This window comes from Lagopus muta, chromosome W (genome assembly GCF_023343835.1).
Source record: "Lagopus muta isolate bLagMut1 chromosome W, bLagMut1 primary, whole genome shotgun sequence".
NCBI classification, from domain to species: Eukaryota; Metazoa; Chordata; class Aves; order Galliformes; family Phasianidae; genus Lagopus; species Lagopus muta.
Genome location: NC_064471.1, coordinates 5,739,875 through 5,761,829, shown reverse-complemented (window position 1 = coordinate 5,761,829; position 21,955 = coordinate 5,739,875). Strand labels below are relative to the sequence as shown.

The following is a 21,955-nucleotide window of genomic DNA, read 5'->3' as shown; positions in this document are numbered from 1 at the left end:
CCTCCCACAAGCGGTCCCTGAGGTTTATACAGGCAGTTACTATTTTCTTCTTCAGAAGTGCTCTTAAACTCCCAACCGTATCAACAATAGCCACCAACGTGAGCTAGAGGTACGAACTGCAAAGGTTTGCATTAGTTTGCCTAAATATCACAGGCTACAGAGTAAAAATACATGTATAAACCTCTAAAGATTTGGAAATACTCAAAACATTTTTAGGAACAGATTTGATAAAGGCTATTAGATGATGTAATCCAGTTCACTGCTGTTGCGAGAAAACTTGTTGCTGTTTCCATCACAACAACCATGCGTTAAAACCCTTCAGCCTGTTACAATTGCTGAAAGCCAGAACATTACTCTGCAGCACGCTTTATGCCACCTAACTTACTGAACTGCAAGTTGCTTGCTGGATTCAGGCAGGTATCTGACACTAGAACCAGTTACTGGACCTCCTCCTCTAGTTCCAATTAGTTTGGGGAAGTTCACACATCCACTTACATTTGTGCAGGCCAAATACACCAGCACAACACCGCTAAGGGTGAGCAGGATGTCAGGGTGACAATGGAACTTTGCAACTCTTTGAGTATTAATTGATCAGAACATGCAGTATGAACTAGTAGATCTTATAATACTTTCAAAAATTCTGTCTCTTTCACAGGTAAGAAGTAGTAATTTTTCATCAAGTTCAATTCACACACGGCTCTTGTTTACAATTAAGAGTTTATTTAAGGTTATCAACAATATCATCCTATTTACAAATCAATTAGAATGCAAGTTAAAAAAAATTTACAAGTTAAAAAACAGTTGAAGATTTTAGACATAACACATTAAAAAAAAAAAAAAAAAAAAAAAAAAAAAGAAATCCTTCCTGCATTTTTCCTTCCTCCAGGTATGCTACATTGGTATTATCATTCCAAAATTGAGATGTTATCTAAGAACAAGCTGGCATCCTAATGCTGAAGATAAGTACACTAAACATATTTCACAGTATTAACACTATAAAATTTCAGTGACATATTTAGCAGGGCAAAAGAATTTCTAACTTCTCTACCATGAAGTTACTAGAAACCTGAATGTAAGTAAACAATTAGAGGAACTTGAAAAACTATATCACCACCAATTCCCTTGCATCAAGTTTCAATCTTTTAGTCATCTTACAGGGAGAAGCTTACAAAAGTTACAGTGTAAGGTATACCACCCACTTCTAAATTCACAACTTCAAATAATATTTCATATTAATTTGCTATTATATGGAAAACATTTGTAAGCTTCAAATAGGAGACAAAAACCAAATGCATTTTATTTCAAAATTTGACAAAACACACAGCCGTATTTCCAGTAACTGGGTCTTATAAAATACTGCATTACTGAGAGAGACCTCTTTAACAAAATAATTTACAGGAGGAAAACAAAAGTCACTGTTCTCACTTGCTTTCCATCAATCCCATTTGAAATATGGATGAAGTCAGAATCTAAATCCTATTTTTTTTCTTGCAAACATGAAGTGAAAGGCTTTTGGATGTCCGTGCTTTAACACCCACTGCTACATTTCCTTCAGAAAAGCTTCTAGCAAGGTTGCTTGGCACATCCTGTTCTCGCTTCAAGCTCTTTGTTTTAACTCCTAATGAAGAAAAACATTATTACAAACAGAAGACAATATTTTAGTTTCTGATAAACTACAATTGGCAAAATTAAAGGGGTACTAGATTTCAAACTCCAACCACAGAAAGTTTTTGGTGGCAGTCCTTAGCTCTTGTGACAAGGTTTTCTTCACCAAGCTTGCAGTAATACTGAGTTTTCATTAGATACTATCCAGTTAACTGTTAAAATGTTAGGAATTTTATTTATTATTAAATGCATGGATATATTATTCAAAGCAATGGCTTAATACACTGATCAAAGCAGCACGTGCTGCTAAATCACCAAAATTACATGCATTGACCTTAACTTTGAATCACCTATGAAAACTTGATTGCCAGCACAGTGTTTTGATGCTTACCTGACATTTTGGGTACTCTCAATACTCTGTTGTTTAACAAGACCTCTTGTCGAACACGCTTTGGAGAAATTGGGTCTTGCAGATTACCTAAGCCAGCATTTGATGTAGAACTAGAAAAAACAGCCAGAGGTTTTGCTCTCAGTCAAGCAATAAAGCTTTTACAGTAAATTTGTCCTTGCAATATGCAAAATACATTACATAGCATTATCTAGTATTGGTAGTTCACAACCAAATGCAAAAAATAAACTAGTTTGTCTATGGTGTTTATATATGAGAATGATTCCTCTTCTCTTCCTCTTTTTAAGAAATTGAGAAGAACATATCAGCAGTGAAAGCAAGGATTAACGTTGCTTAATTGTGAAGTGAAGAACACATAACATATTACCTTCTGGAAAATCATAGCAGTCAGTTTGATAGTCACACGATTACATTAAGAAACAACAGCACATCACATGATTACATTAAGAAACAACTTAAGTATGATATCCCTGAAGTGACTTGTTCAAGGAATTCACAGTGGTCAAACTTTGTATTGCTACGGTAGTTGTTCTATAGGCTCCAACAACATGAGAGGGGGTGGCTTCTCTACTTTTCAGAGAAGCTGCAAGAAAGATGTTACAGCTTCAAACTCACTAAGAAAAAAACCTGTATTTTATGCCTTTTAAGATGATGGAATTAAAATCGACAGGGAAAAATATGAACCTGTCTGTAATCTCAGCCTTACTTGTTTTCCTCACTAGCATCCCTGGTCTCACTCTTCTAAGAATGCCTCATGAGCAAGTTTTTTTCTATTCGTGTCAAAGTTTCTGTGCTTTCCCCATCCCTCTAATAGGATTGTACTATCTCTATTTATAGTCATCTAACATGTACTAGCTCTTTTAATAATTTTCTGAAAATATATAGCAAGCAGTGAAGACCAAGGTCTGCCCTGTATCTGTCTTAAGATCTAGTCACATTGTAATGCTGCTCCAAGAAGCAGCATTACAATCTTATTAGCCTAAGCTCTATTAGTAAAAACAGACTCTGTAATCTAACTGACTTATCTCCTAACAATAGGACCATTTCTAATTATATTAAAAGCATAGAGAATGTCTGAAATCTATATGCTTATTTTCATGTTAGTAGGAGATGAGCAACCGGAGTGAATAAATACGAACAGGTAAAGCATGAAAGACGAGAGGTGGGAAAAAATAACAAAGATGAATTGAAAGGTAGCCCTCTGATAAAAAAGAGGGCTTTTTCTCTGTGACAAATAAGTAGCTTTCATTCCTTCTCTTCATAAACACCAAGAAAAAGCCATAAAGAGTTTTAGTTTACAGTAAAGAATGCTCCTGGAGCTTATCTTAAAACATTTGCCTTAAGATCAGAGAAGGCAGGCCCCAAAAGTTCACTTACTCTTTCTTAAGGGGGCAACAAACTCAGTGCAAATAATTTGTTTTGTTAAACCTCATAACCGTCTCAAAAATTGAAAGGGCACGACATGCCTCCTTCCTTATTCCAGAAAGAAAGCGTTCAACAAGTAGTAACAATTAGAACAAAAACATGAGATTATATTTTATTCTTCCAGGAAAGTTTTCTATTTCAAAGATGCTAACGAACAAAGAGAGTGCTTCAAGTTTCTTTCATTTCCTGAGATAAAGCTGTAGAACTTGTTTCTAATGGTCTTGAAACATTTTTAGAAGACCCATTAGGTAGCAGCTCCACTGGCTGCATAGCAGAAGGTGACTTATATTATGATCTATTAAAAAGTTGGATCAATTTTTGATCTTTTGAGGAAAGAAAAGGGAGCTGTTTCATCACTACAGACCAGACATAAATATTAATGTATTTACCAAATACATTAATAAATAGCTTTAAGTTGAGGGAGGGAAGATTTAGTTGGATGTCAGGGGGAAGTTCTTTACTATGAGAGTGGTGAGGTGCTGGAACAGCTGCCCAGAGAAGTTGGGGATGGGGCATCCCACCCTTGAACAAGGATGTATTCAAGTCTAGGTTGGATGGGACCCTGGGCAGCCTGGTCTAATATTAGATGTGGAGGCTGGTGGCCCTGCATGTGGCAGGGGGTTGGAGATTCACGATCCTTGAGGACCCTTCCAACCCTGGCCATTCTATGAGCCTGTGAAATTTTAAACAAACAAACAAACAAAAAAAAAAAAAAACAAACAACAAGCAGTACAATTAGTTTCTACTCAGTTGCAGCTTTTCTGCCACTCCCACCAAACCTCTTTCCAGGTCTAAATACAGAACTGATGAAATGCAAGGGTGTTTTTTTTTTTTTCTTCACAGAACGAAACACAAGAATTTAGACATAACTCGGAGCAGAAGTGAATTATTAGAAAAACAAAGGAAATGACCACGAGTATTGTCAGACATTTTCTCCACTTCCCATTTTGGCAGTCTTATGTCTTCCAGTGAAAGCACAACATTTCCAAATAAATTAGATTTTTGGATGATGACAGAATTACATTTTTTCAGAATTATATGATGTTTTTCTATTGAGACGACAGCAGATTTGGAAGATACACTCGTTTGTACTTATTCTATTAAAATAACAGAAGCCTCTAAACTAAAAGCTAGCTGAAAACCATTCTTCTCCATTTGTCAAGAGAAAACTTGAATTGTCAAAGATTTGAGTCAGAACATCTCATGTGCAGATTTGGATGACTTATATAAGATGCTTTTGAATTTGAAAGAACACCAAAACTGTAGTAAGAACAAGAGAAACGTATATGAACTCATTTAAACAGGAGTCAACTTTAACCTTATGTAACACCATAATGTGATGGAAAATACAGCAATGACAGCAGGGTAGCAGAGTCCCAGGCTGCAGTTAGAGAGGAGAAACCCATGTGCAGCAGCCACAGATGCAGAAGCAAATGAAAAAAGCTGCCCACCTTCGTAAGGCTTCACTTAGGCAGGGATCTCCAGCAAGACATCCTCGCCTCTGCTGCCAACCTTTAAATGAAGTCTGGGAAGGGGTGGAACCTGGCTCTAGCCCTTGTGGTCACTCAGGTATGTTGCTTGCACCTGAGCTCCCCTGCGTTGGCCCTGATCTCCCACCAAGAGCTCAATCACTGTTTCAGGTCATGACTTAGCATTCCTGCTACATCTTACCTTAATACCTTCCGTTTTCTCTCAGCAGCTGAAATCATTGCCATATACGAGGGCTTCTCAAGTACTGAAGCAGGATTTTTGTTTTTCAAGGAAGAAAGACCAAACCTGAAGTAAAGTGATTTTACTTTATGAAATGTATTCTGGATAGAAGGCAAATAAAACTGCTCTCGTTATCCTCATTTCTTATTACTAACATATCATTGATTGTAAATAATGGCAAAATTGTATCTGATACTAATTAAAATTGAAGGTTTGATTTTCAAAACATTAGTTAATTTTACTTGTAACTTCCACATCAATGACAAAAAGGTTCTTAAAGATAAGTAATATTAAAATGTTTGGGAAATAGAAACAAAAAACCAACAGATAACACTCCTTGCCCAAACAAATGGAAAAATACCTTTGAAGAATTCTATCGCTGCATGGTTGTGACTCCTTTGCAGATGAGTCAATAGAAATTGCATTTGTTTCACTTGTTTCTTCACCGAGAATTACTGTTGAGTCCATTCTATCTTCATCACAGTCTAGGATAACATCACACACAGAGTCTGTAATACTGGGCTTTCTCAGCTGAAAACCTGTATTAGATTCATTTGTTTCCTGAAGGCCTGTCAGGTGTAATGCTTGTTTTACCACAGTCTGTGAACAGCTGCTTTGCATTGGTTTTCTGCAAGATTCTGGTGTATATACAATAGGTCGAACTTCCTTGCTGAGAGAATCCTCCAAATGACAGAGGCTGAAGTGCTTGGATGCAGCAGAACTCGGAGTTTTGACTGGAGAATCCATTAGCTTTCGTCTAGTTTGTTTCCGTGGTGTTACTGCAAATTCTACTAGTTGCGTATTTCTCTTCGCTTCTTGTGATGGTGTGCCAGAAGTTGAACCTGTGCAATGGCCAGCAGTTGGTTAGCACATTCACCTACATTTAGCACCTAAATAATGCTTTTCCCTTCTATTCCCTTCTGAAACATGTTTATTAGCAGAAGATATTAGCATAAGTTAGCAAAAATACTATTTATTTCATCTACATATTAATTAGATCATGTAACTTTTATTACTTCTAATGCAGTATTGTCCAGATGGCAGCATTTGTTCTGTGGCACTCCAAGTATTATAAATATGCATAGACTGATATAGTTAATCCCAGAGATATTACAAGTAATCACAAGCAAGAGATGAGACATTACAACAGGGAATGGAAGAGTAAGAGCACTGAAAATGATAGCATTACCATGACAACTCTTAAATTAAGATGGTATCATCCCAGTAATCTACAGCTGCCTCCTAAACATGGTCATTTTGTCCTAGCAAGTATCATGCAGGAGAATGAGCAATTATTATACAAGAATGAGACCGAATCTGTTAGAGGGAAAGAAATCCTTTAACATTGCCAATGAGGCAGTAGTGTTTCGGAAAAAGGCAAAGATAACAGCTATCTGAATTTTGTTAATCTTGATATATCTACTCCAGAAAACTAAACTGTTAAACAACCAACTAATCCAAACACGCTTAGAAATCAAAAGCTAAGGCTAAGCAATACAGCACCAATTGGCCATTGTTGTGATTCATCCTGATTTTTCAGGAAGCGTCCCAATATTTTGTATTGCCACCTACTTGAAAACAAAAGCAATCTTAAAAGTAAAAGAGAAAAGGTCCCTCTTTTATTCAAGTTTCCAGTGAAGGAGGCTGATTTCAAGACAGCACTGTTCAAACAGCTAGGCTAGCAGTGACTTAAGTCAACCACACGCAGTTAAATGCAGAAAATTAAGTGTCAGGGAGGGAGGGAGGGAGACAGACACACAAATCAAGGGCTGCAGAGACCTGCCAGAAAACAAAGTGCTCCTACATGTAACTTTGCGTGAACAGAACAAGAAAAAGGCCACCATCCTTAAACACTTACATGGACTGGCCCCACTTCAGCCTGTAGCCATCATATCAATCAGCTCCCCTTTCTGCATTACCTACTACATTCCTAGGAGTAACTAAATTGTAGAAAACACTCCTACTTTTAAATTGCGCAGTTACTCAGGAATTCACCACAGTACTCACGTAACAGTGCAAAAAAAGGAAATACTTATTTCTCCTAAAACTCCATGCTCTTTCTGCCCCAGAATAAGAACTGGTTCAAACTCCTCAGAATGCCTAACTTCAATTCATTCATTAATGTGCTATTTTAGTAGTTCAATAATAATGCTTAGAATAGGAGAAAAACTGAATCAAGATACTGCATCTACCTCCTACCTGCCCAAGTTTGACTTCCTACAGAAGCGTGAATGAATCTTTCTCTGACTGTTGACCACTTCTCATTACTGGTGTAAGCCACAGTTAAAATCCAATCTACTATAGACAAGAAGCCTTAAGAATACCGTTTATTTAAAATCACATCTGGGCCTTTTCCCTAGTATATAAGAGCCTCACTGAAGAATAGCATTCTGAAGGAAGATCTCAGCATCTTTCTTTTTAATTAAAAACCAAACAAACATACATTTCCTAGGCAGTCACTACATACTTTGAAACTAGACAGTATATGGTAGGCACTTCATGACCATCTAGAGATGATAGCCAATTAGAAGATATAAATCAGAGCTGTGAGGAAGTAGAGGAGGATTTAAAAACTACCATGAAGCCTAGACATGTTCAGTGAAGATGGAATGGGTAGTACCAAAGCATGTCAAAGCAGCAAGTAAATGAGATGCAAGAGATACGGCACAAATCTATTCTATATCACCAACATTTAATAATGAAACCACCTAAAAATAAAACAAACAACTATCCCACACTCAAGGGCTCATTTTCAGTGAAAAATGTTTAAACAAAGAACATAATCTTAACCAACAATTCCTAAACAATAAAGTAGGTTAAGTGAAGCTAAGCTACTTATGAGATGAGTTTCACAGACAGATTAGATTTTAAAATCTAATTATTTCTGGAATTAAACTCAGAGCAAGAAGTAGTTTTAAAAAAATAAAAGCCTTGGGCCACAGTTAAGTGGAGAACATATTAAATATTCAAGAAAAGTCCCTTCTCAAAGCTTCTTGTGAAAGCACTAAGTCATTCCTAAAAAAGTAAACAAAAACATTATTAGCAACATCTTCTCTTCTCCAGGTTCAACAAGCCTGCTCCCTCAGCCTGTCTTCACATAAGAGCTGCTCCAGACCTCTGATAATCTCTGTGGCATACGGTCCCACCTCTGGACAGCTTCAACAAAAGCTCTATGCCCCTTTGCCTCTTGAGGGCCCCAGATCTAGATGCAGTTCTCCAGATGGGGCCACACGAGGGCAGAGCAGAGGAGGACAGTCATTTCCCTCTCGCTGCCAGCCACCTTGTTCCATGCTGCCCAGGATGCTGTTGATGTTCTGCAAGTGCATACTTCTGGTTCGTGTCCAGCCTTTTGCCCACCTGGACTCCCCGGTCCTTCTCTGCAGGGCTGCTCTCACCAAGTTCTTTTCCCAGACTGTACACATAGGGATTGTCCAGACCAACCAATCCAAAGCCTCTGTTCAACCTCTCTACATTTACACGGCCTCGCTTTCCAGGTCTGTCTAGGTCCCTTCTTATGTTCTTCAGCTTGACCAGCAAATGCTGGTTCAGCCATGCTAGTTTCCCGCCTCCTCTGCAGGATTTCTTACACAGGGGGATGGAGAGCTCCTGTTATCACAAATGCATCCGTGAAGAGCTGCCAGCTCTGTTCCATACCTCTGTCCCAGAGAACAGATTCTTCCCAAGGATCCCACTCAATAATTCCTTCATCAGCCAGAAGTTCACTCTTCTTACTTTCAGGGGCCTTACTCTGTTCTTTACCAGGCGCATATTCCTTGAGATCACAAACTCAACTACAGCACGGTCACTACAGACCAGACTACCTTCAGTCTTAACTTGTTTAATTATCTCCTCTGCAGTGAGCACTAGGTCCACTACCACTCCTCTGGTTAGTTTTTCTATTTCCTGAACCAGAAAGTCATCCTCAGCACACTTCACCGTCTCCTGGATTACTCAGAAACTGCCACAAGGTTTTCCCAGGAGACATCCAAATGGTTGAAATGCCCCATCAGGATGAGAGCCTGTGAAAATGAAGCAAGAAGGCCTCATCCACAGGCTCCCCATGATTAAATGGCCTACTGTAGGAGCCCAACCACCAGATGTCCTTTATTCATCCAGTCCCAGCCTGTTTGTGGCTCTTTCTCAAAGGCAGTTGTCCATTTCTTAACGCACAGGCATTCCCTGGGGTGGGGTGGATGTCCTACCTCTTCTAAAAAGCTTGTAGTTCTCCATCATAATGTTCCAGTGGTACAATTCATCCCACCACATTTCTGCAATATCAATTAGGTCATAGTTTTCCAAATCCACTGTGGTCCCCCAGCCCTCCTGCTCTCCTTCTCATGCTGTTTGCATGGGTGTAGAAGAACTTCACCTGGGCTGCTGGTTGACATTACCTTCTTAGAGGAGCCCCTCCACATTCCTTCAGGACAAGTCTGAGATTTTTTCCCAGCTATCTTCTTAAGTTTTACAGTGCTCGCCGGCCTGCTTCTGTTACTTAAATGTTTATGACAGAATCCTTAGAGTTGCAATGGGCTTTTACAGGTCACCTAGTCCAACTCCTCTGCAATGAACAGGGACACCTACAGCTTGATCAGGTGCTCAGAGCCCAGTCCAGTTTGACCTGCAATATCTCCAGGCATGGGGCATCCACTACCTCTTTCGTCAATCTGTTCCAGTACTTCACTAGCAACATCCTAAGAACCTCTTACATCCAAACTAAACTGCCTTGTTCTAGTTTCAAACCATCTCCTTTTTCCTAGCACAACAAGTCCTGCTAAAGAATCTGTTCCCCTTCTTTCTTATAACTTCATTTAGATACTGAAAGGCCACTACCAGGTCTCTCCAAAGCCTCCTGTTCTCTAGGGTGAGCAGCCCCCAGCTCTACCTATCCTCAAAGGGGAGGGGAGGTGTTCAATCCCTTGGACCATCTTTGTGGCCCTCCTCTGGATGTGTTTCAACAGGTCCATGTCTGTTCTATACTAAGGACTCCACATCTGGATGAAGAACTCCAGAACGAGTTCTCACCAGTGCAGAGTAGATGGGCTCACCCTTCCCAGACTGAAATGCAGTTTAAAGGTAATTGCCATAATTCCTTCTGTGTATTGTTCCCAAATTCACTCAATTTAAAAGTAAAAATCATCCCTAACTGAGCAACAACCACCCAAACAGTATGAGGTGGCTTTTGTCTTTAACTTTTTACTACCTGTTTCAAAAGGCTACTTAGAAGAATAGATTTATCAGGAGAAAAAGTAGTATTAGACATTTGCAGAAATGAAACGCAAGCTAATATGAAAAACAGAATGCAATATTTACAGAACATGAGTCACAACAAAAGCAAGTTGAATTAATGACAAGAGAAATGATAAATTGGGCTAGATCTAATTGATGCAGAGGACAAAGTAAAAAAAAAAAAAAAAAAAAGTCTTCTGGAACTGATGTTAATACATGCATATAAGGGGAATATTTCTGGAAACACTCTAAATTAAGTCTGCCAGGTTCTTCTGCTAAAGCAAAATCAAATATTAATGTATTCATTTCAATAAACATTTCTGAGCAACCAATGATTGATCCAATTACTATACTAATCATACATTTTGATTCTTCTAACAACTGACTTGCGGAATTCCGCATTGCAAATGAGGTCTAGTGAATGAATTTCATTTATTTAATCTGCTTGTGACCCAAAGGCACCTCACTGTGAAGGTGAGTTCAACAATTGCTTTGCAGAAATCAAGGAAACAACCCCCCAGAAAACAGAACAGCTGTGAACTTAAAAGGCTAGAATTCAGGCTACGTAGTTGTGGGTCCCAATGGTCAGGAATACCATTTCACATCACATGAGAAAAATACTCAGTCATACAAGACAAGCATGAAAAAGCTGTTCAATATATGAGGAATCTCTCCTATATACAAGCAGCATGCTTTTTCAGTTTTTAATGATTTTCCTCCTATATACAACTACATCCCAACTTTTCCTGTCATCCCACATAATAAATTGACTTCACTTTTGGATGTTTGTCACTGGGGGAAGTAATGGATACTTTTTTTTTCCTACTGTAAATCAATTTCATTCTCTCATTGCTAATCTAAGTAAGGCTTCCGGAAATGGGATGCCTGAAACGATGCCAAGATCCTTCCTATTCACAGAAATAACTGCAAGCACCAATCATAGCTTTCTACCCATCAGTTTATGCTCTGAATCCTGTGTGACTCTCCATTAAACAGCCAAAACCAGTCTAAATTCACTTTTAAATGAGGTTACATTTACATTAACATGAGGTTTTCCTAGTGTTATTTCATTTGATGGAAATAGTTGAGTTGCTCATAAAGTTACACATTCTGGACTCACAAAAAACAATTGTAGCATATAATTAAAAATAAAATGATAAAATAAAATGCTAAAAGTAATATGAATAAAACTCAGGAATGTACATTCATAAAATAATTGTTTTTAAAAGATCTCACCTATTAATAGAGTATATAAGTAGGTTCAGATGTTATGGAAACAGCATGTTAAGGCTTCAAAATGAACATAAGCAAGAGTAGAGGTTCTGAAATTAAAGAATTTCCAGTCACAGAATAAAATCCTATAATCATTAAGGCTGGAAAAGACCTCAAAGATCATCTAGTCCAACCATCAACCTGTCCCCCACAATGCCACTAAGCTGGTCATGTTATAGGAAGGTTTTTTTATTTAAGAAAACACAAACTGCTAAGGATGTATAATCAAGTAACATAGAAAATACTTGTAAGCGTTCCTGAATTATTTAAATCGAACAATTGGCAATTAAATCAAAGTGTGTTGTTCGGGAGTAAATTTGAAGCAATCTCATGTTATGTTCAAAAATCCTGGAGTAGTAAAAAAAAAAAAAAAAAAAAAAAAAAAAGTACAACCAGAAATTAGAGACAGATTCTCCTGTACAGAACATTCCTTGAAATGCTATACATACAATGCGTTAGCGTGAAAAGTTACATAAACTGTGGCAAAGCCAACAAGCTTTAATTAGCTTGTGCAGAGAATTAACGGTCTTGATAACTTGACCACAGAAACACGTTGAAAGAATAGCCAGACTTTTGATCTTGTTCTTTCCCCCATAGCTTTATAGCATTTAAAACACAGGAGAGCTTTTCCACGTAAGAAATTCTTTAAGTTCTATGCATTACTAGAACTCAGCTTAAATTCTACATCATTTTTAAACTCCTGATAGAGAAAAGGGCGTCTTTTAAGATCATATTGAAACCGTTAGCCAATGAAGTCAGTGTTTTGGAAAAGAAATTCAAAATACTTCTTGTTGTGATTCACCTTGAACAAGAGAATGAAGATCCTTACTTTGACCTTTAGCATCATTTTTGTTCTTTATTCTTAAGTCATTTACTAGCTTGACTTACTTCTTCAGAAGCAGATAATGGAAATACACAGTTAATGGAGTAACTCAAAACTTAAGGTCCCACTTTCATAACTTTTCTTGATTTACAGAACTGATTCAGCTGCATTGGATTTCTGGAGACAGTGATTATAATCCAATAAGTTATTTGACTTGAAGCATTCCAATCTATGAGAAAACACTCATCAACAATTTGCATTTCAAAAATGTCGTGGTTCCCTCCAGAATAGCTGTCAGCAAAAGATAAATGTATCACTAAAAACTGAGTGCCTGCAATCAGTGCCTCGTGTTTTATGATAGGCAGAATTAAGTGGTTTCCTTAAAGCACAGATGTATGTGAGTAATGTTATCCTGAAAATGTAGTTTCTATACGTAAATGTGGATAGTGCATGGATGTTGCATACAATCCTTAAACCTCAGCAAGCACGTAATAATTGACTCCATAAGCTTAGATGAAGATAAATTTATATTTTCCAAAAGTACTACATCAGTAGTTTTTAACATCAGTCACTTTTTTTTTTCCCCAATATCTTCTCCAAAGCCTTCATGCAAATGTAGGTTCAAGAAAAAGCCATCATTTCTTCTCAGCTGACCTAGCACAAACTCTTCCTTTGCTACAGACCCTTCCCTTCTGCTACAGAAGCATGTTTCATTGGGACAAATCATTTAATTGCCACCTAGTAACTTGGCTAGCCTTTTCTCCACAATTAATCACTTGGAGTATTTCAGAAGTTCCTTCTCTAAGTAATGTATTTATTTGAAACAGAAGAGAAAAATATCGCTGCTCCCTACTCACACTGTGGAAAGTAAGAATAAAATCTCAAAAAATTAACTGTTTTGCTCCTCCCCCGTGACAAGCTGAAGTCTGTGCAGTTATATCATAGGTGAAATATGGATTTTCATACAAAAAAAGTAACTGCCGTGTAACACAGATACACACTATGTATATACACACACTTTACATATATATATATATATATATATTTGTCTCTGTGCAAAAACACTGCTTCCTTCCCAACACCTTAAACAAGTGATATCAATAATGAAATAACACTGTGCTAAAGGTGTGGGGAGGATCTGTAAAAATCTTCCTTTTCATTTGTTCACTAAGATCTTAGGTCAGCTCCTGCTAACAACTGCCAAGCATACTTCTGAAATGACTTAAGGGAGAAGGAACTGGATTTCTGAATAATTTATTTTATCTTAAAGGAAAAAAAATTACTACATCCTTCCTACTTCTCATCAGGATGCTGCCTTTCTGCTTCTTCACATTTTCCCATGCTCATATGTTCTTTTTTTGATTTACAGTGTTTTGTTTTTTTTTCTTAATAGTTTTATTAGTTTTTTCTGCAAAAGAGAAGTTATTTCCATAGCATAACATCAGGTAATACTTCCAAGTATTTTTCAAGTGAATTCAAAAAACAATTGAAGTAGAGCTATTTCATTGCGTTTATTTTGTGCTCCACTGGAATTTTTTTTTAAGTCACTTTATTTTCAGCTGAAATGGACTACTTATTTTCTACCTCCAGCATCCAACGTGTAAGAAATGACTGTGCAAACACACGTGATTTGTGCTCTTAGAAAGAGCACAAAGATTAAAATAATGTAAAAATTATAAATATGTTAATAAACTTTGTTTTTCTGATCACAGTCCTCCATTTTAGAACTTTAAAAATTCCATTATGCAAAGTCAATTGTCATTTCAATTCCAATTCCATTTCAAATGTCAAGTTCTCAATACAGTGGTACCTGGTAGAAATTGTTATCCCATACAGTTATGTCTACAAGGTTTTGTAGAATGATGGCTACCTGCTGAGCAGTAAATTTTACAGTAAGAATTGCCCCCGAGGAAAAAGCTGCTCAAGAAAACTTATTTCATGTTAGCCCACCAACTAATGCTGCCAATGAGAAAGAATGCGAGAGAGAGGTAGACTCTTCATGAGGAATATCAGGTATTGGTGAGCCTAGGAGCATCATAATGCATTTCTACAAGCTCAAAGCAAACAGGAAGAGCACAATTAGATTACGAGAAAAAACGTGATGTGCCTGGTTACCATATCCTTTCATGTTACATAACTTCCATTTGAAAGACAGTTTTTCCTAACTGCTTTTCTCCTGCCTGTGGTACAAGCAGCACATGAAACTTTTTTTTCCTATTTCCACACAGAATAACAAAAATAAAAACACAATAAGGATTTCTACGAACATCTTTAGGCAAAGACACCATTTACATCTGGAGAGAAAAATCTGTCTTGCTCAAAAATAATGTGTCCATTTACTTAGAAAGCCATAAGTTGAACATTCAGAACTGGAGAATGTCTACTTCATGCAGATTTGCAATACAACCCTTCAACTTATGTCTATGATTCTACAAGAGTGAGTAGTTTATGCCTTAAAAGTTCCTGTAGGCATTCGTATAATGATTTTAGTGCTTCTGAGCAAGAATAGATCTGGTGTAGCATTTGATGAAAGGCAGAACAGAACCAGAACTCCACAGTGAAGCTTGCACTAGTGTAAGTAAGCTACAGAAATTTAAATTTATGACAATATCCCACATATGACAAGACAATCTCTACAATCAATATTTAGCTACAGTTTACAGAGTTCACAGAAATGGTATTTGGATCTATTTACACACTCTCCCCCTAACACCCAAGCAAAAAAGAAGAGTTCCAGTCTTGGGCCTTAGTGTATCAGTAATGCATCTTCAACATGAATACTAGCTAGCAGCACTGCTTCACGCTTGCCTTGCACATTTACAAGACAGAGGTCAAAGGGAAAACTCATTCTGTGCAAATCTTGAGTTCTCATTATATAAAAGGTTTAAAGAAATTCACATTTTTCCTTCCACAGTCAGACTAACACTTCCACAAGCCCACCATTATTTTAAATACTATAGAAAATGAAATTATGCTGAACATACAAATTCCAGGCAGATAATCACAATCAAAATTATGAGGGAAAAGAGCCTCTTCCATTCTCTCCACAAGTGCACTTCTCTGGATACATACACAAAACATGATCTGAATTGAGTTTTTTTTGTGAGCTAAACTGCTAATACCCAGAATTCTAGTTCTAGCACTGGAATCAAGATATTACAGTGGTTAAATTCTCAGAGGAGTTTTGACAAAAAACAGAAGAACACCTTCAACTCTTTCACTAAACAAATGTGCTTTGTTGTGACAGAATAAACAGACTAGGAAACTAACTTTAAACTGTATTCTCTTTGTTTATAAACAGATAACTAGAACAAGAAAGCAACTTTCTAAAATCATTTCATAAAGCTTTGCAAAATAGATTTTCATTAGTATCCTATCATAGAAGCAATGCAGATTCTATCACGACTACTGTAATTTGCCAAAGACTGCCAGCAACTTGTGATAATACATCCAATTCCTTTCTGCACTGGAAATATAATTGGAGCAGAGTGAAAGAATGCTGCCTCCCACTGAGATCTGCTGCCCTCACTCTAAGAAGGACAACCACGTAAGCCACTAACTGCTTTTAACCTTGCTGAGCCTCTGACTAGCATGGGCAGAGCCCTAAGTGCAACAGCTCTTTCCTTCTCGAGTGCTAAAACAAACGATTCTGTATCTTAAAGAAACAGCCCACACAATACAATCTGACATTATGCTGCATACAGCAAAATAAACAGGTCAGTGCTCTGGTTATGATCAACAGCAGTATTAATGTGTCAAAATCATGCATGCATTTGATGAAAACTGAGAAAAAAGAACTTGAGCAGAGCAATTCTCTATCCCAGAGCAAGCTGAATAACAGAAAGCTAAAGAAAGCAAGGAACTAATTGCACAGTGCTCCAGGGCTTACTGCTTCTCCATGTCAACCACCTTTCGAGAAGCACAACAATTATTAAAAGCTTCCTTTTTGTTACCTATAGATATCTTTCACTATTACAATTTATTAGCTTTACCCAGAAAGCTAAAGTGTGCTGAGTGTTACCTATCCAGAATAGAAGATTCAAGCATTGCACCACAGCAGCTCTGAGATGCCAATTCACCATCCCTCAGGACAAATACTCCAATGCAACTTGTTTGCTTTCTGGGAAAAAAATCTAAATAAGAAGAAACAGCTGTCTAGAGCCATGGGGAATTCATGTGCCCGTCATCACACTGCAAAAGAGCCAATTTCACAATAGAACCTTTGATCCTTCGAGAAATAAACTTATAAGATGTTGTACTAAATCGTTTCCAGGTAAACTCACAATTAACAGGAAAGCTCATTCTGCTCAAATATAACTTCAAGCTGAGTAACTGTAGTAGCCGCTTAACTTTTAGAATCACTTTGAAATAATTATAGTACAATTGACACCAGAACTTTTTCCATCAACATCAACATCACCTGAGAGACTGAAATAGATTAGTAATGCTACAAAGTACCTAGGAACACTGATGTACGGGCCATGTTACAAGATAAAAGGGAGTTATTCGTTAGAACTGAGCTCCTAAAAGTGTCTGGCCACTGAAAGAGTATCTAATAAGGAATGGCATTCACTTTTTTCTCTGTACAGAAAGTGGCCCTGAATCTCAGTTTCACATTCACCCTCAATATTAGCAGAAGTGTGCATCCACCACTACACATTAATGAGATGCAGCTTTTTCATGAAATACTTAAATATTTCCAACAGAGAAAAAATTAGTTATATACTTACAGCATGGGGTCTTCTGCTTGTTCACAAGTTGTGGGAATGCAAAGATAGCTGACACGTCTAGCTCACGGTTTTCCTTCTGTTCATCATCCCCAGTCTGGTCAGCCCAAACTACTGATTTTTGTCTTTGAATCAGCTGTTCTACCTCTCCAAATTCAGCCTCAGTTAAAGTATTTGTCAACCCAGCTTCTTTCAAAGTCAGATACTGCTTGCGAAGAACTGGAAGCAAAGCATTTAGAACTCTGTAAAACAAGACAAATGTGACTAAATCACAATCTGGTCTCTACTAGCACTGCTGCCACCACTAGTAATTCAAGGGTTTTTCCTTGTCCTCCTCCACCCTGGAGATCTGTTTTATGTCATTCCACAAAATTTCAACTAGGAAAAAACATTCTTGACTAAGCTGAGTAACTTTTCTCTTTAGCAAAATCAAGTATTTCAGTATAAGAATTTTCCAAGTATAGTTTTTCTTTAATGTCTCAGTTTTTCCTCACTGTTTCTAAGATCCCTCAATCAGTGCAAAAATAGTTGTCATATCCTGACGGAATTTGGACTTTCTAAAATTAAGGATAAGATGCACGCACAACTGCAAAACAAATTCAAATGAGAGAAGTTTCAGAAATGTATATGAATAAAGGAATTTGTTAGCTCTTGCCTTGGTTGCAAGACTAAGCTCTAGGTTCAAACAGTAGCCAAGGGGATGTGCATGCAAAAAAAAAAAAAAAAAAAAAAAAAAAAACAAATGAGAAACTTGAAGTTACAGAAATGGAATGTTAAGTGTTTGGCTTTCAGCTTTGAAGGTTTGTGTATTTGTTATTGTAAAGCTTATCCTAAATACCCTTTCTCCAAATGATGACTAGCAGCCAGTTATTTCATTTTGGAATTATTTCATTATATACATTTTACATCTATTTATGGAAGACCTTTGTGATTACTTCTCATTGCATATCTTGCACCCTGAAGGTCTGCATTCAACAGGTTCAAGAGACTGATGACAGAGCTGATATTTACCTTCAAATTCAGCTTTTTTTTTTTTTTTTGCAGTCTGACCACATATATACCAGTTTAATTATAACATTCTTAGTACAGGTAGAAGCATTTAATTTCCTGCACTGTAGACACAAACACAAACGCACAAATTGCAATCAGTACTGTTCAACATAAAAGTGAAAAAAAAGATACAGTAGCCTATTAACAAATCCTTAAAGCTATGCAGAGAAAAATGAAGTAAAAATAAGTGATGGACACAGTGCTCACAGTTTCAGATAAACAAAGAATGACAGAAAGCAAGATTTACCAAGCTATTATTTTCCTTACCTTTTTATAGAAGAAAACAATTCTAATCTTAAGATAAAAGTGAGAAAAATCATGCTTCTGTTTTAACTGTCTGTTCTATAGACATCCCAAAGTTACAAATGCCAAAAAGGAAGTTTTAAAGAGGCCTCCTGTACTGAAATTGTACTTACTTTTCCATCTGCTTATAGTGCTGATCTTGAAAGGACAATAGAGACAGCATGTGCTCAATCTGGGCTTTCAGGTCCTTAACTTCTAGGTTTAAATGGCAACACTGAAGATCTTCATGCAGTTCCTTAGGAAATTAGCAATGGAAAAAAAACCAAACAACAGTAGATCAAATTATAAGTGAGAAACTGAAGTATAAAATGAAAAATAATCATATTAATAGGTGATCTATTGAAATGTAAAGCTAAAATGGATCAATAGTATTCTAATAAATTTATTGTGAATTGCTTGATTTTAATTTACGTGCATAAATATTTTGTTAATTGACAAAAAGATGAGTGTGCTCTAATTAGCTCTAGGAGTCCAGCAGGCACACATGTATTTACATGTGCATGGCCAAAGATACACTTGCTTCTTTTCCTATGTACTTGCTCCATATTTGGATTTCAGTGATGCTGACTAGAACAAGTCTCCCTCATATTCAGTTATCTTCCTGTGATGCCAATATTTTATTTGAAATACTTTAAAATTGACTCTTACTGTATAAAAAAATTTTAGTCATCCTAATATAAATATTCCATTACCTGAGTTATACAAGTGCTCATTGCACAATGTAATTCAAGCCAGCCTAATTGCCAACTGAAATCAAAAGGCAGAGAGGAAAATCCTAACCCTTTCTTTTCCTCATCTTTTTTTTCCTGTACATGCTTTCATCCCTCCCCTTCTGCCAGCTCAGGTGTTCACTTGGGACTGCATCAAGCTCGAGTTGCTAAAACTTGGAAAAGAGCTTAACACAATTTCTTCCCTGATTCTCACCTCTCTCGCAACCTTGAAATGAATTTTTTTTTTCTTCTTTTTTTTGCCAAGATAAAAACTAGATTAGGCATGCTTAGACAAGCATTAAGACCTACTGTGAAGGTAAGAACAGAAGTGTAGGGCAAGAAGCAGGATCAACTCTCAAGCAGCTGTCTCAAGTGCTCAGCCATACCATTTATTTACCTTTAGAATGTGTTTTTACAGGTAATTATACACTTTTACACGGAATGATTGTACAAACAACACAATACCATTACGGTAGAAAATCTAAAATACTTAACACTAGATTTTGAAACCACACGGAAAGAATTAGTCACAGTCAAAACCACAAGGGAGATGGAAAGAAGAAAAATCTACCCTTGAGTCACATGTTGCTTACAGCGCATGAAATCTGCCCTTGAAGTGAAAGGCCTTTTACCTTTGGAATACAGCCACCTTGATCCAGGAGGCGCATTTTGGTTTCAACGCGATGCAGCCAATTGGTATTTTCCTCAAAATGTTCCATCTTCTCCTCTTTCTTCTTCTGTACATGTGCACAGTAGGTTCTAAGCCTTGCAAGCATATGATCCCGCTTGCAAGTGGCCTAAAATTGAAAGAGACACAGCGTTGAAAGTGGCAACTTTCATCTGATATTTTCTAGCATCTCTCTATAAAATAATTCTATATACTTACACAGCAAATATTTCACATTTTTGACTAGTTTAATAAAAGTAAAATAGCTCATTCTTCTTATGGAGCATCACTGAACCACATGTAAACCTCCCCATACTCATTTAATTTTACCATTATTATGGCCTACTCTTGTTAGAAACTTATTGTACTTATAGAACCAGTGATGCTTGACTGTTAGGCACACCCTGTAAGTTACCTAATGGCTAAAAAAAAAATCATTGGAGCATTTCAGTGCAGTACTGCTAAGATCCAACACAGAAGCCTGCTCTTAAGAAACATTTGTATGAAATTGTGCGTGAGCACATAACCCCCACTATGAACACAACAACTGCGCCCCACTGGACAAAAGCATTACTTCAGAGTTTCTATGACATGAAAGAATTTTAGAGTGCGTTAGTCACTTGAAATGTCTTAATGACAACCAAAAACTTGCGACATTTTTTCTATTTGGACCAAATGCCTTGTGAATTACTGAAAAAAAATAGTAGCTTGCAAATTATCACCTTCAGCTCAACGCAGACTGTTACTGTCACTAATCAAAATCAGCCCCACCCCTAGTTTCATGAGTACATAAAGCATTTAAGTCAAATTGTATCAGAGAAATTAAAATACTAGATGTTACCTTGATCTTCTAGAAAGAAGCAAGCATTCAGTGCAACATCAATTGTTAATAATTAGCCTCATACTCTTGAGTTATATTTCATGGCAATTAAACATGATTTTGGCTCACGTGACCTTGCCCATAAACAGCTATTCAGAGATGGCTCTGGTGACTAGTGGAAACAATAAGAATCTGTCTTGTTTAGCACAATGTCAGTGTTTCTCCTTATGAACAGGATTAGTAACAACACATGGTTATATCAGCTTCATAACAGCCTCTGTGGCTGTACCATCCATACATTATCACAGTTTTTGGACAAGATCACCGTGAGTCTCCCAAGGCATTAAGTAACTATGACACACTCCAACCTGCAGAAGGTTCAGCTGAAAAAAGTTTTCACAGTTAACAGTAATGAGCAGAAACACACAGCTTATGTGGCATGGGGAAAAAGCCTGACTGGCATTAAAATAATATTTCTAACCTTAATACAGAGAACGTTATCTGAGTGTTAATCAGAGTGTCCCATATCAACAGCATAAATAACAAAGCAGTAGCTAATTGTTTAAGTTGCATAAATACTTTAGGACTTTAGACAACTCACCTTCTCTATTCTTTCTTCAGAGCATATCAGTTGAGTTTGTTCATGATACCGTTTCTGATAATAAGCCTTCAGTGTACTGACTTTCAGCTGCATTTCCAGCTTCAGGTATTCTTCTCTGATTTCCTCACGGTTTGCAAACACATTTTTAAGAACTTCTTTGTATCTATTACAAGTGAAGTATCACAAAGATAAGCAAGTGAGCTACTAGTACTTTACTATTACATGCAAGCACACACACAGGCCATCCTTTACTTTGGGAAAGTCTCCAATCCAAGCTGTAAATCAGAACATGCATCACACCTTAGCGCTTTTCAGGCTAATAGGGGAAACAGTGATGGAAGATACTTAGAAGTTACTCCAACTAGACTAATGTCTAAATGGACTCAAAAATCTGCTTATCCCTAGTCTGCAACGCAAATTAGAGTAACAAGCATAAGGAGAAAGCCTAGAAAGATTATCACATTGCAATGTAAGTTTCTGTGGTGGTATTCTCACCCTTCATTCCTAGATACTGCAAGAGCAGTCCAGAATAGTCAAAAAGATTCAATCATGACACCAAGATAATACTCACATAAGGTGACAGTTAAACATGCAAGCATTCTAAAGA

The 21,955-nt window shown here is 37.1% G+C and overlaps 1 protein-coding gene across 2 annotated transcripts in view; it reads right to left on the bottom strand.

The window, feature by feature from the left end:
* Window positions 1-707: 707 nt before the first annotated feature.
* Window positions 708-21,955, bottom strand: part of LOC125686413 (kinesin-like protein KIF18A) — a 39,123-nt gene continuing 17,875 nt past the window's right edge. For both annotated transcript variants that reach the window (XM_048930373.1, XM_048930372.1), the window contains exons 10-17: window positions 21,349-21,511; window positions 19,893-20,057; window positions 18,664-18,785; window positions 17,201-17,439; window positions 5,511-5,991; window positions 5,111-5,215; window positions 1,997-2,106; window positions 708-1,618 (exon numbers count right to left, since the gene is read on the bottom strand). In XM_048930373.1, coding sequence (XP_048786330.1) covers window positions 1,470-1,618; window positions 1,997-2,106; window positions 5,111-5,215; window positions 5,511-5,991; window positions 17,201-17,439; window positions 18,664-18,785; window positions 19,893-20,057; window positions 21,349-21,511 — 1,534 coding nt within the window. In that variant the 3' untranslated portion in view covers window positions 708-1,469. The remainder of the gene's footprint in view (window positions 1,619-1,996; window positions 2,107-5,110; window positions 5,216-5,510; window positions 5,992-17,200; window positions 17,440-18,663; window positions 18,786-19,892; window positions 20,058-21,348; window positions 21,512-21,955) is intronic.